At 36.6% G+C, this 17,170-nt stretch overlaps 1 protein-coding gene across 3 annotated transcripts; it reads right to left on the bottom strand.

The window, feature by feature from the left end:
- Nucleotides 1-2,840: 2,840 nt before the first annotated feature.
- On the bottom strand, nt 2,841-14,069 carry LOC143236704 (stomatin-4-like). Of its 3 annotated transcripts, none has more exons than XM_076475140.1 (4): nt 13,849-14,069; nt 7,456-7,559; nt 3,828-3,900; nt 2,841-3,432 (listed from the first exon to the last, which is right to left on the bottom strand). In XM_076475140.1, the coding sequence occupies exons 1-4, from the start codon at nt 13,901-13,903 to the stop codon at nt 3,428-3,430; spliced, it is 237 nt and encodes a 78-aa protein (XP_076331255.1). In that variant the 5' UTR covers nt 13,904-14,069; the 3' UTR covers nt 2,841-3,427. The 3 variants fall into 3 exon arrangements, with proteins under 3 accessions (XP_076331255.1, XP_076331241.1, XP_076331246.1); XM_076475126.1 differs by having other exon boundaries at nt 2,841-3,333; XM_076475131.1 differs by lacking the exon at nt 7,456-7,559 and having other exon boundaries at nt 2,841-3,333.
- Nucleotides 14,070-17,170: the final 3,101 nt, after the last annotated feature.

The following is a 17,170-nucleotide window of genomic DNA, read 5'->3' as shown; positions in this document are numbered from 1 at the left end:
ATAGGTTTAGAAGCTATTGCAGTTAATATCCATAGGTTTAGAAGCTATTGCAGTTAAATATCCATAGGTTTAGAAGCTATTGCAGTTAAATATCTATAGGTTTAGAAGCTATTGCAGTTAAATATCCATAGGTTTACAAGCTATTGCAGTTAATATCTATAGGTTTAGAAGCTATTGCAGTTAAATATTCATAGATTTAGAAGCTATAGAAGTTCAATATCCATAGGTTTAGAAGCTATTGCAGTTAAATATCTATAGGTTTAGAAGCTATTGCAGTTAATATCCATTGGTTTAGAAGCTATTGCATTTAAATATCCATAGGTTTAGAAGCTATTGCATTTAATTATCCATAGGTTTAGAAGCTATTGCAGGTAATATCCATAGGTTTAGAAGCTATTGCAGTTAAATATCCATAGGTTTAGAAGCTATTGCAGTTAAATATCCATAGGTTTAGAAGCTATTGCAGTTAATATCCATTGGTTTAGAAGCTATTGCATTTAAATATCCATAGGTTTAGAAGCTATTGCATTTAAATATCCATAGGTTTAGAAGCTAGTGCAGGTAATATCCATAGGTTTAGAAGCTATTGCAGTTAAATATCCATAGGTTTAGAAGCTATTGCAGTTAATATTCATAGGTTTAGAAGCTATTGCAGTTAATATCCATAGGTTTAGAAGCTATTGCAGTTAAATATCCATAGGTTTAGAAGCTATTGCAGTTAAATATCCATAGGTTTAGAAGCTATTGCAGTTAAATATCTATAGGTTTAGAAGCTATTGCAGTTAAATATCCATAGGTTTACAAGCTATTGCAGTTAATATCTATAGGTTTAGAAGCTATTGCAGTTAAATATTCATAGATTTAGAAGCTATAGCAGTTCAATATCCATAGGTTTAGAAGCTATTGCAGTTAAATATCCATAGGTTTAGAAGCTATTGCAGTTAATATCCATTGGTTTAGAAGCTATTGCATTTAAATATCCATAGGTTTAGAAGCTATTGCATTTAATTATCCATAGGTTTAGAAGCTATTGCAGGTAATATCCATAGGTTTAGAAGCTATTGCAGTTAAATATCCATAGGTTTAGAAGCTATTGCAGTTAATATCCATTGGTTTAGAAGCTATTGCATTTAAATATCCATAGGTTTAGAAGCTATTGCATTTAATTATCCATAGGTTTAGAAGCTATTGCAGGTAATATCCATAGGTTTAGAAGCTATTGCAGTTAAATATCCATAGGTTTACAAGCTATTGCAGTTAAATATTCATAGGTTTAGAAGCTCTTGCAGTTCAATATCCATAGGTTTAGAAGCTATTACAGTTAAATATCCATAGATTTAGAAGCTATTGCAGTTAAATATCCATAGGTTTAGAAGTTATTGCAAATATTTATAGATTTAAAAGCTATTGCAGTTAATATCCTTAGGTTTAGAAGCTATTGCAGTTAATATATGCATAGGTTTAGAAACTATTGCAGTTAAATATCTATAGGTTTAGAAGCTATTGCAGTTTATAAATTATCCGAAGAACTTCCTTAATTTTAGCTCCCTTCCAATATTAGTACTTGGGAAAATCAAACTTATATTTTACATAGTTTACAGTATAATATCTAGTTTGCATGCACACAACTTTTATTTCCTAGTTTAGTTCCAAAAGTTTTAAGAGCCACAAACCACTTATTTACTTAGCTCTGGGTGTCTCTACTACTTATTAATAAACACATGTACTCTAACCTGTTAGTTTGTCTCTTCTATCCAAGTCAAAAATGTCTGAAAAACTTAAACAATGTTTCGTCGTTTGTTTATGGTTTTGTCGCGTACAGTTCTTTGATCTTCCCGATTATTTTGTTTTGGTTTGATTTGACCTTCGCGCAAAGCTACTCGAGGTTTATCTGTACTAGCCTTCCCTAATTCAGCAGTGTAAGACTAGAGAGAAGAAGGCTAGTCATCACTACCCACTGTCAACTCTTGGGCTACTCTTTTACCAACGAATAGTGGGATTGACCGTAAAATCATAACGCCCACATAACTGAAAGGGGAGCATGTTTGGTGTGACGGGGATTCGAACCAGCAACCCTCGGATTACGAGTCGAGTGCCTTAACTCTTCCCGATTACGCAGTTTTTAAATACCATTTTAGGCTTACTAGAAATGGAAAATCATCTTACGCTTGAAGAAAAAAAATCAGGTTTTTTATCCAGAAACATCCTTAATAAAGATCGTTCCTTTATCGAGGGTAAAGAAACGACATTTTTAAACTTTCAGTTCAAGTCGAAGCTCTTATGTGCGGTGAAAAGAACTGTTAGTGTTTGGTATACCATCAATTGTAATATCCCACCAAATAGTAACGAGAGATGGCCATGGTTCCATCCAATCAACTTGAGGCCTGAGTGAACGAACCAAAGAATGTTTCAGATAATTTATTGGAAGTACAGTTTTCTGTAGTAAAATATATACAGCTCATAAAGTTTTCTAACTAACGCCAAGAAAACTCGGCCTCAGTATCTTCAATATATTTGATACAATATGATTAACAGTATTTCAAATATTCAGCAATTGGGTCTGGCGAATGACAGTTTACTTCAACAAGCATTATGTACCTTCTCTTCTTGTATTGTTGTTGTTGCGAATTAAGCACAAAGCTGCACAATGAGCTATCTGTGCTCTGCCCACCACGGGTATTGAAACCCGATTTTTAGCGTTGTAAGTCCGCAGACATACCGCTGAGCCACTAGGGGGCCTCTTCTTTACATGATAGTATCAAACTAAAGGGGTAAGTGTTTTTTAATGAACTTTCTAACTCTCTAAAACAAACAAACACATATAATTTGTTGTTGTTGTTTTTGAATTTCGCACAAAGCTACTCGAGGGCTATCTGCGCTAGCCGTCCCTAATTTTGCAGTGTAAGACTAGAGGGAAGGCAGCTAGTCATCACCACCCACCGCCAACTCTTGGGCTACTCTTTTACCAACGAATAGTGGGATTGACCATCACATTATACACCCCCACGGCTGGGAGGGCGAGCATGTTTAGCGCGACGCGGGCGCGAACCCGCGACCCTCGGATTACGCGTCGCACGCCTTACGCGCTTGGCCATGCCAGGCCGATACACATATAATACAAAGACGTTTCGGTACACATCGTGGGCAGATCACAAGTAGCCGTTAATTCCAAATATACAAAAAAACACCTTTTACAAATGTTTAGTGAATTTTTTTGTTTTGTATTTATGCTTGATGTCAGATTACTTACTTCTTGAGGTGGGACGTCAAAGGTTAAAGTTCGAAGGTCAACGGTTGTGCAATTTTCGATACATGGTAGGATGAAGAATATTCCTAGAAAGTGGAAGATCAGACGTTTGTAATTTCTTCATCTGCGAAAATTTTCCTTACATCTTAGCTCTTCTTGGATTTTATCAGCAAAAACGTTTCATTCTGTATTATTACAAATACAAAAATTCTTTAATGATTGAAGTTGTGAGGTAATGATTAGAAAATCTTGTCTTCGAGACAAACAACGAAACCCTTTGTATTAAAAAATAGTAAAAAATAAATGAGTTATGCACTTTTATTTGTGAATATCCCAATGGATTCTCTCAGAATAGTTTAGACGTACAATATTTTTGCTAAATAAATTAAGTGTAATACTTTAAACTGGAAGCCTAAATTTAAGGCCTACTGAAAACTGCTTCAGTATTGACGCATCAGAGTTTAGCTTTGAAAATTATCGAATAATTATAAAATACTAACAATTAGAAGTTATAAGTTACTTATATATAAAACAGTTGCAAGAGGTGAGGATATAAAGACCTAGTGGAAAGAACTAGTACCTGGACCTTTTGATCCTCCGTGAACTAAACGACCTAGTCGAAAAATGACTGTTCTTTCATACTCCTGAACCACCTAAAAAGAAAACTGATATTTACTATAAAATACGTGTGTGGTTTTATCTAAACATGATTTAACAAACGGTTTGAACCGTTAAATAAAGTTTTGAGTGCCTTAAATAAAATGTTTTACAAACACTTATTCCTCAAGTTTCCAGAAATTATTATGAAATGACCAATAATGTGGCCCGGTATGCCCAGATGGGTTAAAGCGTTCGACTCGTAATCTGAGGGGGTCGCGGGTTCGAATCCCCGTCGCACCAAACATACTCGCCCTTTCATCCGTGGGGGCGTTATAATGTGACGGTCAATCCCACTATTCGTTGATAAAAGAGTAGCCAAAGAGTTGGCAGTGGGTGGTGATGACTAGCTGCCTTCCCTCTAGTCTTACACTGCTAAATTAGGGACAGCTAGCGTAGATAGCCCTCGTGTAGCTTTGCGCGAAATTCAAGAATAAAACAAACTTGACCAATAATAGGTAACTTGAGTTTTGACTTAAAAAAAAAACCACTAGACTTTCATTGACAAATTGTTTGTTTATTCGTTTTGAATATTGTGCAAAGCTACACGAGGGCTATGTGTGTTGCCCGTCCCTAATTTAGCAGTGTAAGACTAGAGGGAAGGTAGCTAGTCATCACCACCCACAGCCAACTCTTGGGCTACTCTTTACCAACGAATAGTGAGATTGACCGTCACATTATAACGCCTCCACGGCTGAAAGGGCGAGCATGTTTGGTATGAGAGGAATTCGAACCCGCTACCCTCGGATTACGAGTCGAACGCCTTAACCCACTTGGCCGTGCTGCGCCTTAAAATGGTTGCACAACGATCTATAAATTACTTCTTCATACGACGTTCGTATGATTTATAAACTTTCATTTTTTCCTGATGAACTTCAAAATTATCCTTTGATTTACCTTGTTTGATCAATCAGCAATTAGGTCAATCAGCAGCGAAACGAACAAAGAAAGTACAAATGTCCGCATTAAATCATATCGATCAATGGTTCTTAAACCTTTGAAAATGGCGTACCTTTCTCCAAATATAGAACAAATTCGTCATTCTGGTTCTGAAAATATGCATTCAATTTATCAAGTTGTTCCATTTCTCTTTTTTGTTCTAACTTCCTTTTGTTTCAGGCCCCGGCATGGCCAAGTGGGTTAAGGCGTTCGACTCGTAATCCGAGAGTCGCGGCTTCGAATCCATGTCGCGCCAAACATGCTCGCCCTTTCAACTGTGGGGGCATTACAATGCGACGGTCAATTCCATTATTCGTTGGTAAATAAGTAGCCAAAGAGTTGGCGGTAGGTGGTGATGACTAGCTACCTTCCCTCTAGTCTTACACTGCTAAATTACGGACGGCTAGCACAGATAGTCCTCGAGTAGCTTTGCGCGAAATTTAAAAACAAACAAACCTTTTGTTTTATTTTTATCTCTTCCATTCGTCTATCCCAACGGATACGCGTAGAACAATATGAGAAACACTGATCTAGATCTGTGGGTTTTTTGAGTCTGTTTTACTTCAGCAAAATCCCATAAATTCACATACACTTCACCATTGTAAGAATCCTTTTGATGCGTCTCCGGTTTGCTGACTCACATTGCACTGATGCGCTTTGAACTGGCGAAACTGCAGTATATAGCAGAGGGTACGACCAATCAAAGAATGCATTAGGCTCTTACGTCATAGATTCTGTTTTCAATTTCCAAAAGAAACACATATGTACTGAACAAGATCACTGTGTGTGCTACTTGTGCCCGGGTGAAATAAAGGCAAGTCTGCGGATTTACAATTCTAAGTTTCAGGGTTCTAATCCCCACGGATACCGCATTGTGTCTTTGTATTGTAATACAAACAGAATTATCCTACTGTTGTACAAAAAAATGCAGAATTCAGTGACATCGAAATTAGAAAAAATGGAATTATCCGTCTCTTCCCTCGTAATGAGTTAACTATTACTATACCACTACTGGTAATATATCCCTGGGAAACATAGTTCGTATGGTGGTTAGATTTTTGTGTGTGAACAAGAAATGTTTCTCTTTGTCCGATGGAACAAGGGCTTAGATTGCTTATCAAATACAGGGTGTTCGGAAAGCCACTGTGCACTTATATATTTATTAACATACATGTTTCAATATAGAATACGTTTGTTTGTTTGTTTGTTTTGGAATTTCGCACAAAGCTACTCGAGGGCTATCTGTGCTAGCCGTCCCTAACTTAGCAGTGTAAGACTAGAGGGAAGGCAGCTAGTCATCACCACCCACCGCCAACTCTTGGGCTACTCTTTTACCAACGAATAGTGGGATTGACCGTCACATTATAACGCCCCCACGGCTGGGAGGGCGAGCATGTTTGGTGCGATGCGGGCGCGAACCCGCGACCCTCGGATTACGAGTCGCACGCCTTACGCGCTAGGCCATGCCAGGCCCCAATATAGAATACACGAGGTAAATATGAATGACAATTATAAACAATGTTAAAAGTGACCCCCGTTGGCATCAATACAGGTTTGGATCCTTCTTATTTTGTTTCTAAACACGTCTGTCAGTTGCTGGCTTGAAATAGACTGAATAGACATATGATTAAAAAAACTGCACAGTGACTTTCCGAACACCCTGTGGATAAAACATGAAATTTCCACTGGTTGTGCGAATAAACTAAAACGCATTCTGACGAACTCTTCTACGACGTGATTGTCAGGCGGTTAGGGTGCTCAACTCGTAATCTAAGGCTCGTGGGTTCGAATACCACTCACATTAAACATGCTCGGCCTTTCAGCCATGGATCTCTCTGTTAATGTGCGAAATATCTTAGTACCGCTGTCCTGGCAATGTATAGACAATAACACTTACTGTTGAATATGTTTCGTGTTTTGTTTTTTTTAATTTCGCGCAAAGCTACATGCGATCTACTCTAGCCGTCCCTAATTTTGCAGTGTAAGATTGGAGGGAAGGCAACTGGTCACTACCACCAACTCTTGGGCCACTCTTTCATCAACGAATAATGAGACTGACTGTAACATTATAACGCCCATTTGGCTGAAAGGGCGAGCATGTTTGGTGGGACGGGGATTAGAACCGGGAAACCTCAAATTACAAGTCGAGTGTCTTAACCACCTGGCCATGCTGAGGCCTATATTAAATATGTACGCAAAAGGCCGAAATATTTATCTTCACGGTGTTTCTACTTGTTCATCGAATTTTGAAAATCACAACTTCATTGTATAAACTTGGTAAAGAAAGAAACCGACCCTAATAAGTGTCGGTTTAAGTCTTAATAAGTTCTTAAGTCTTCTTGGGTTTTTACCATAAAAGCCAAATGAGGAATCGAGTAGTTTTTACCATAAGATAAAATTGGCAGTTAGGTAAAAAAATAATAAGAAATATACATATTCGAATTTATTTACCAATTAAGAACTCTTAATATGTATTAATATTAACATTAATGTATTAATATGTATTGTGTAATAAAAAATGTGCTGGTTGAAACCGTAACTTTAAAAACAACTATTTTCATGTACCTCGTTTCAGGCACGTGTCTTTCAAAAAGAAAACTGGTGTAACTTACCCTAATGCAGAAAAAGAGTGAAAGTGGAAAGGTCACAATGACCAAAGCAACACAGAGAAATGTTAATAGAGTTTCACAAAGTCCTCGTTCGGAGGGAACTTCAGCTGTAAACAAAAATAAATATATGAAGCAAAGCATTTCAGCAGTTAAAAACATAATTTCACAAAATAGTAAAATTATTCAACCTGTTTTAATTAAACACCGGATAGCTTAACATTCACTGCTATTAGGAGGACAGTATTCCGAAGCTTGAAGTGGTTCCTGACACATGACTTACTGATTCATTCTTTATTAAGTTTCGAACTCAAATAAACGAAGAATTAAAGCCATCAAAGTCAAGTTTCTGTGTCCTGTTAATAACTTGATTTATTTTCCAATATTTCAATGTAGGCAAACGAAATACATGACATAATTATTCATTGTGTGAATTGTCCACTAAAATGTGGAGGAAAGGCTTCTTAACAATTCTTGGTTTTCATCGGTCAAATCTTTAAACTGTTGATGTATCTAATACTATAATTAATTAATAACAGGGCTCTCTTTACTGGTAATAATTCTGCCATTTTTTAGGAAGTTTGTAATTTAATATGTATTTTTTTCCATTTGAGGGTTCAAAGGTAAACTTGAGAATTTATAGCGCTAAATTTTTGGGTTGAGTACTCGCGGTGGACACAACGCAGATGGCCCGGTATGGCCAGGTGGTTAAGGCGCTCGACTCGTAATTCCCCGTCACGCTAAACATGCTCGCCCTTTTAGTCGTAGGGGCGTTTTAATGTTACAGTCAATTCCACTATTCTTTGGTAAAATAGTAGACCAAGAGTTGGCGGTGGGTGATGAAGACTAGCTGCCGCCCCTCTAATCTTACACTAAATTAGGGACTGCTTTCGCAAATAGCCCTAGCTGCGCTAACCGTTCTTAATTTAAGTAAGACTATACGGAAGGCATCATCATCCACCACCAAGTCTTGGACTACTCTTTTGCCAACGAATAGTGGGATTGACCGTAACATTACTAATTAAATGACTAGCAATAACTTACTTAACGAACTCAAACTATCTCCTAAAGTTGGGAGAAAGTCCACACATTCAGACCACGCCCATCGCGTTAAGTTAAACTTCATTCTAGCAAAATAACAATACAATTTTCGAGAAATGTTCACCAGTGTCTATTCATGAACGTTCAGCCTTATAACAGTTTTCTGTTCTGTTTTCATTTTGACTGGTTATTTTAAACTTCAGTCTCTTTCTTACTATTAAAATATGCTCAAATACACTGAATCAATGTGTATTATTTGGTCTGAGGTCTTTAACACCAGGAGGCTTGAAACAAAACTATTAGAGTTTAATTAAATTCTTTGTTTTTTATATTTCACGCAAAGCTACACGAGGGCTACCTGCGCTAGCTCTCCATAATTTAACAGTGGGAAGGCAGCTAGTCATCACCAGCCACCGCCAACGCTTGGGCTATTCTTTAGTCACTAAATAGTGTAATTTACCCTGACATTATAACGCCCCCACGGCTGAAAGGGCGAGCATGTTTGATGCGAAGGAGATTCGAACCTACGATCCTCAGATTACGAGTGGAGCGCCCTAACCACCTGGCCATGCCAGGCTTTAATTACATTCAAATTATAAAACAAATATCCATTAACATATTTTGGAATCAAGTGAGTTTCTGAGATACTTAATTATAATTTATAATTGTGAATGAATTTGGAAGAACATAATGCGAAACATAATTTAAACACATTTTAAATTTAAATCTATCGATACATTATGCATCTTAGTATAACTCCGAACTAAATCTTAACTCACCGACAAGTTTCAAATGAAATACTCTCAACTTGTATGTATGTGTATAATTTTCTTAAGCTTTCTTTTATTTCTATTGAAGCATGCTGCTGTAATAATAATAGAATTCTCAATGAGATTATTACACTGTTGTTGGGTTTATATTTCCCACCAGGTGAGATAATATGACAACAACTAAATTAAAAGATATTTGCGACCAACCCGAACCACTATTCTAATATATTGTTTCACTGGGCAACAGAAACAACTGGTGGTAAGTGCTAATGCCAACAATAGCAAAGTTGAGCTGTCTGACGTCATACAGATTCATCGGCTGCAAATTTTTATGAAATAAGAACAAATATCAGACTATAAATCACAGTTGTGGAGTTTTAGTTTTAATGGACTGCTTTCGTCTGTTCCTAGGATGGAACGTTCATTTGGCTTTCCTCAGGCCGAAATGTGTCCCACCCTAGAAACAGACAAGATCGGTCCACTCGAGATCAAACCCTCCTACGTCTGCACCACCTAAAATTAGAGATGTGACGTTGGTAAACAATCTGTTCTCTCAGAAGAGACTTAAGTGGTTTATTGTGGAAGGGTGAATTTTGGAATGTTAAACACTGTGCTTCAGTGCCTGTTACTGATGTTTACAACTCAGCTTAGCTTTCAATGTTCAGTTATAATAACCGTTGAGATATAAATCTGCCCGATATATTTTTATTTTGTCGGTAAGCGAATTTTGTGTAAAATATTCTTCTCGGCAAGTATAGAAAATACTTTTACATTTGTTCTTTTTTAATAAGCGCAATGCTGCACAATAGATTATTTGTACTGTGTCCACTGCAGGGATCGAGCTTCAAATTAAGCCTTATAAGCTTTCAAAGTTTCCGTGAAAGCCATTGAAGGACAATATTTACACGCAAAGTGCTTTTTATAATCATATAACATCTTAAGGTTTACGTTTAGTTATTATAAATTCAGGATAATAATTTTAATCTAGAAAATCAAACGACAATTTTCAAATCGTTTGAACAATCGATAAGTGTTTAATAATTATTCCTTTTCATCAACAGAAAGAGTCATATTTCTGTCTTAAGATTTACAAAGGAAGACTAGTCAAGGTTTGAATTTCGAAAGATTCAAAATATCAAAGAGTTGAAAAGTCAATTTTACACAGAGTGCATTTCTTTCTAAGCCTATTAGTTCAGGAAATAAACCAATTTGTTCTAGAACAGTTCAATTTTACACAGAGTGCATTTCTTTCTAAGCCTATTAGTTCAGGAAATAAACCAATTTGTTCTAGAACAGTTCTATCAACAAGACATATTTCACGAAATTCAAATGCAGTCAGCGTGTAAGTAAATGTTTGAGAAGTCAAAACCCTCTGGATCTATCAACCAACGCGCAAAACTATTTGAAAACTAGAATTATTTATTCACTGTTATTCAAATATATCGATTGGTCATCAAGTGCGTATATCCTAAACCTTGAAATCACATGACACTGAGCAAAAACTGACGAAAATTACTAATTGTTTATAACTTTAAACATTTCCGTTCAGACGTTTTGTAGAGTGAGATAATAAAGATGATGGTGTAATTATCTGGAAAGTTTATAGAAATAAGAGTATGTTATAAGTTATCAGTGAAGTTTTCAGTGAGTAATGAAAGCAGTTAATGAGTTAACTGAGAAGTTATAGATTGTTTGTTTGTTTGTCTTTTGGAATTTCGCGCAAATTCGTCCCTAATTTAGCAGTGTAAGACTAGAGGGAAGGCAGTTAGTCATCACCATCCACTGCCAGCTCTTGGGCTACTCTTTACCAACAAATAGTGGTATTGACCGTCACATTTATAACGCCCCACGGCTGAAAGGGCGAGCATTTTTTGATGCGACGGGGATTCAACCGCGCGTATACGAGTCGAGTTCATTAACTCACCTGGCGCTGCCGAGCCCAGTTATGGATTAATTGGTGAATTATTCATTCTAGTGTTAGAAATAAGAGTTATCGCTAGGTGCTATTATTTTCTGTTAGAACAAAGTAAAAGTGAATACAGCCTGCACAGAAGACAAGTGAGTGCTAATATAGTCTGCAAACAAGAAATTATTTATTTATCATGATTCGAACCCACGACTCTCGGAGTAGGAGTCCACTGCCTTAACCACCTGACCATCCCTAGTCCGCTAAATTTTCTTTCTTTAGTGTTATTACCAGTATCTCACTAAGTGTGAGAGTCTCTATCATATTATTTGTGAAACTATGTTAATTTACGAACATGAAGACTTAACATTTTAACTAGATTTACTTAAATTCACAACTCAAGCGTTAAAATAAAAACAGAAACCTTATGATAAGTTCATTATTCAGAACAGCCGTAGTTATCGTGTGCCATCGTATATCAAAGAAAGACAACAGTGGTTCCAAGGTGGTCAAGGGCGAGTTTATATCCTCACAATGCTAAAATCCTGGCTTCGATACCTGGCGGTACACAAATCACAGAAAATCCATCGTATAACTTTGCGTTAAAATATCGTCTTGATGTTACACAGTAAATCTTATATCACTTGAGAAGATAAAGTATCATTGACATATCACCTGCGGTATTTAATTTCAATACACGATGAACAATTTTCTAAGCGCTTTTTTTTTTTTGTGATAATATGAAGTTACCCCCCACCCACACACCAACTCCCCTGTGACACAGCAATATGGCTGCGGACTTCAATATTACAAACAGGGATTCGATACATATGGTGGGAAGAACACAGCTAGCCCATTGTCTAGCTTTGTGTTTAGCAACAAAACAACAATAAACAACTTGATCAAAGGAAAGGCTTAGCAAGACATGTTGCCGACCTTAACCCTATTGTAATACCATCTATTTGATGATATAGATTGGTATTTAATAGTGGTTTAAAAAACAATATTTTAGCGCAGTTATAATGTTTCATGTCACTTTCTGCTCGGTAATGAGATTCCACAGTGGCAAATCAGAAAACTTTATGGAAAACGTATCTTGGAAATGCAACATTCACGCGCCCAGTTCTACCCTCACTTCTGAAACAATGTTTGAACACAGCTTTACTCACAGAATTATTCAAAATCTTATACTGGTGTGTGTTCTTTGTTACAAGTTATAGACAAGCGATTTATCAGGACGTCACAACTTTTGATGGTAAAAAATGATCTTGTATAACGAACTAACAACAGTTAGCATCCCGAAATATTTTAGAAAAGTTAGTTTATAAATACTATAAGAGGAAACTCTTGTTATAACTGTTGTGTATGTGTGTGTGTGGGTGCCTTACAGAGAAAGGTATGTGTGTGTGTGTGTGTTTTCTTATAGCAAATCCACGTCCGGCTGTCTGCAGAGTCCACCGAGGGGAATCGAACCCCTGATTTTAGCGTTGTAAACAGAGAAAGGTATGCTGATAACTGGAATTATAATAAATAAAACACGGAAACGAAAAATTGTTGTAATGTATCATGAGTTATTTGTTTCCTGGATAATTTGAAGCAAAGGGAAAAACATATTTGTTGCTTACAACTGGATTTTTGGATTCCTAGACGAAAAAACAACTTTTTTGAAGTAAAAAAAAAAAAAAAGAGAAACATTCATGCAGTCTCTTTACGTATTAAGTTAGTGCCAGAAAATTTGATTTGAACAGAGGCATTGAACGGTGGTTGGAAAAGTCAGTCCGAGTAACTGCGGTTCAGTTACTTTTGGTAAGGTAAACAGCACTTCGTACGTGTATCTGGTTAAAAGATTCGGTCATGAAGCGTCCAGGTGCAGTCGTCCCTAATTTTAAGATATTGATTTAAGTGTGGAGGGAAATCAGTGTTTACTTAAAACTGTATCTGTTTACTGTTCCGCGCTCAAAGTGATTAAATTCATGTGAGTTGATGCCTTGAACACTTTATCAGATTATAATGATTTAAATAATTGTATAGAAAGATATTTTTTAGTTAGTAATACATCGCGCAGACAAAGTTAAATATCTGTTGTCCTGTTTGCATGTACTTATTGTTAGAACGTTTTACATGTTAGAACCTTCTACATAGTGAACTTAAATATTTTGTCTTTTATATGCTCTCCATGTTGTGTTGTTGGGGTTTACAAAACTTCAAGTACGTTCAAACGTCCTCTGTGTTATTACAATGAGATCTGTGATGTTAGTACGACATTTCTAATTTCAAATATATGTTTAGTTTTTCGTAACTGTTTTCGTTTGTGTGTGTGTAGGAGCTGATATTTCTAAATATATACATACAAATAGAGATCTGGTTACATGTTCATAAGCTTGTTTACATAAAACTTGATTCTAGTACAAAGCATCCTCGGATCTCCTACCAGTCACTGTCAGACTCATTTTATAAGCTAAAAGATAGTTTCTTTCAAGATATGATTCAAAGCATTTTTTCCAACTACACGTAAATTAGAATTTTCTGCGCAAACATTAATCGCTTTGTTACAGGTAATATGGGTTTCATGATTAAGTTCTAGTACTTTGCTAGCCCTAAACAACGACTGCAGTGTTCTGAGCCCTAGGATCTAGGTAAAAAACTAATATGATGGAGTAAACCACGAAATATTTTTCTTACGTGTTCGTCCAATTGCTTGTTCATCCATGCTGCTCCTACTTTTCGTTTCATACATGCTTGTCGGAAAATCTTCCAAATTTAAAAAAAAAACTTGTTCTACATAAACAGGTAGCGTTCGTAATCACCAGGTCGTCCTTACAGAATTACCGCCATACGCTAACAATATCGTTTGGTGGAATGTCTACAGTACAAACACGCATTTCTTCGATCTTTGTCGGAAAGAAGGGTAAGTGAAACCGCACCCTCAGAAGTATAGAAGATGTCCAATAGGTGGCGTTTCCATGGAAACGATATTAACAAGAATTTTTACACACGCATTCTAATAACTTGAAAGTTGATACGAACATGACATTTGGTTACAAGTTTGTTTGTTGTTATTGTTGTTTTAATTAACGCTCAAACGACCTCTCACTACAAAGGTTACACAACTTCTTAAGTTTATGGATTCCATGCCAAGAGAATATCTGAATCATTAAAGAATAGTTCAGTATTACACGTATTCGTGTGTACTGATTTCTATAAATGTTGAAGATTCAACACGGGATAAAAGTGTAAATACTCGTAAATGAAGTTATCACATGGACTTAATTAGAGGCCAAGCATAGCCAGATGATTAGGGTGCTCAACTCGCAATCTTAGGGTCACGGGGTAGAATCCCCGTCACACCAAACATGCTTGCCTCTTCAACCGTGGGGTCCTTACGAAGTAACGGTCAATCCCACTATTCGTTAGTAAAAGAGTAGCCCAATAATTGATGGTAGTTAGTGGTGACTAACTGCCTTCCCTCTAGCCTTACACTGCTAAATTAAGAACAGCTAGCACAGATAGCTCTCGTGTAGCTTTGCGCGAAATTCAAAACAAACCGAATCTAAATTGTGTCGAGAAATAAACAGGCCTAAATATAAATAAGGTATTATTGACTAGGTAACTAACAGTACACTTCATCATAGCTAGCATATTTACTCTCTCCTGGTCCTAGGCATAAATAAATAATTGTGTATATTTATGTTTGACAAGAAACAAACGATTCGAAATCGCTCTCAAACAGTCCCTTTGAATAAAGCTTTAAAGCTCTTACATAGTTACTACCATAGTTACATTGTGTAAACTGCTTCATAATTTGAGCAGCAATAATATACAACTCTTATCTGCATGGAATGCTATAGAAATAAACAGAGAACTTTGTTCTGATCAAAACACCATTTTAAGAACTGTGGTTATGTCGAACTTTTCATGCTACCTTATTTTCCATTTAAGTTTGGCACGTGAAGAATTTTTCTCTAAATTCCTAGCTCTTCCGTACAATTATTGTATTGTTTATTGTAATTAAATCTCAATGCCTGAGATCAGGTAATAACTTTTTAATGTGGTTCATGGATTCGTCTCTCAGCGACGTTAGGTTCGCCCTTCATTTGATTCATTGCAAGTGTCACTTCTCAAATGACACAGAAAGTACTTAACTGAATTTTTTATAAGGACATTGTTGTAACATTAAATATCAAAAATCAGACTACGAGTCGAGCACCCTAACCACCTGGACGTGTCGAGCCACTCCGAGAGAACAGTTACACCAAGACTTCAAGTTTCAGTATGTAGGAAATACTCTGAATATGTTACATAAAACTGGCACTTTTAACTACAGAAATGGTTGATTAAGAAAACTAAAACTCCCTAAGAACTATTTTTTTAAGAGATATAAAACGGTCAAGCATACATTGCTGTAAATACAGATGTAAAAGTTACCTCGAAAATAATAAGATATACATTACACAAAGTACTGCAATGAAGGTGTGGTTGATGAAAATCCTCTACCAAACATATGTTACCAAACGAAAAGGTTGAAATGTGCATCAGGCCACAACTAGTAAATATAGACTTGTTTAAAACCATGAAATGTGCATCAGGCCACAACTAGTGGATACAGACTTGTTTAAAACCATGAAATGTGCATCAGGCCACAACTAGTGGCTACAGACTTGTTTAAAACCATGAAATGTGCATCAGGCCACAACTAGTGGCTACAGACTTGTTTAAAACCATGAAATGTGCATCAGGCCACAACTAATGGCTATAGACTTGTTTAAAACCATGAAATGTGCATTTCTTGGTGTACTCTAAATAATTACTTCTTCCTTATTCAGGCATTGTTAACAGTAAATTATTTGTTAAATGGCTAAACGCAAGAATACCACTTGTATAAAATTTCTATGCAACACACAGAAGAAAATATTATCACAAATGTGGTTTTATATATCGTCCATGAATTGCATAAGAAGAAGAGAGAAATTCACACACAGTGAAGAATGAATATTGACAAGAAACCCCAGTTTCTCTTGAATTAGTTGTATTTATTCAGGGATATTAATTTAAATGCTTTCACCGTGATTGATACAGAAAACCAAAGTCTTGTTTCGAGTGATGGATGGTTGTCTGTTCAAAGGTACTCACGATATTTCCAAGTTAGGAACCCAAGGACCATCCCAGTACATATAGATATATATTCATGTATCAAGTTGGCTGTTATGAAGCAAAAATGACCCGACATGGCCAGGCGGGTTAAGGCGCTCGACTGATAATTCGAAGGTCGCGGGTTCGAATCCCCGTCGCACCACACTTGCTCGCCCTTTCAGCCGTGGGGGCGTTATAATGTGACGGTCAATCCAACTATTCGTTGGTAAAAGAGTAGCCCAAGAGTTGGCGGTGGGTGGTGATGACTAGTTGCCTTCCCTCTAGTCTTACACTGATAAATCAAGGATGGCTAGCCCAGATAGCGTTCGTGTAGCTTTGTGCGAAATTTACAAAACAAACAAAGAAAAAAACCTTAGGTTTCGAAGTTGCATCAATATTGAAACAGTCCAAAGTGAACATGTTCAATCTAAATATTCTGTACGATACAATAGAGGACATTATAACTTGAAACTAAGCCACTCCTCATGTGGTACTGAATTAACTGTGTCAATGTTTGCCTAAAGGGAATTTTATTCATCAGAAGCCCCGTCTTCTTATAATGTTAAGATTTTCATCACGTCTATTTCGAATGTTAAAACTGATATATCTTTGTAACATCTTCGTGACTGTGTAATGAATCTTTCAACAGTTGTGGGTCAAAATATTTCAGATTGTTTTCTCCAGGAAAAAGAAGAGTTAGGGGGGATCTGATTGAGGGGGGGTAAGATTGTAAAGGGAACTGATGGTGATGATGCATCATTTTTTATCATATTTAATGGTGAAAATAATAGAAAAAGGGAAACAAATATAAATTTTGGCAAGGTAGGAGTCATCTTCAGCTAAGACAGCTACTTTTCTAACAGGATGGTTGGAC

The sequence above is a fragment of the Tachypleus tridentatus genome, chromosome 2, assembly GCF_004210375.1.
Source record: "Tachypleus tridentatus isolate NWPU-2018 chromosome 2, ASM421037v1, whole genome shotgun sequence".
NCBI lineage: Eukaryota > Metazoa > Arthropoda > Merostomata > Xiphosura > Limulidae > Tachypleus > Tachypleus tridentatus.
The sequence above is the reverse complement of the archived record's forward strand: the minus strand, read 5'-3'. Positions and strand labels throughout refer to the sequence as shown.

Coding starts and splice junctions, on each gene's coding strand:
- LOC143236704 (XM_076475126.1), bottom strand. CDS start 13,903: ATGTATGAAACGAAAAGTAGGAGCAGCATGGATGAACAAGCAATTGGA. Junction 7,560..13,848: donor ACAAGCAATTGGACGAACAC/GTAAGAAAAATA, acceptor TTTTGTTTACAG/CTGAAGTTCCCTCCGAACGA. Junction 3,901..7,455: donor CACTCTTTTTCTGCATTAGG/GTAAGTTACACC, acceptor TTTTCTTTTTAG/GTGGTTCAGGAGTATGAAAG.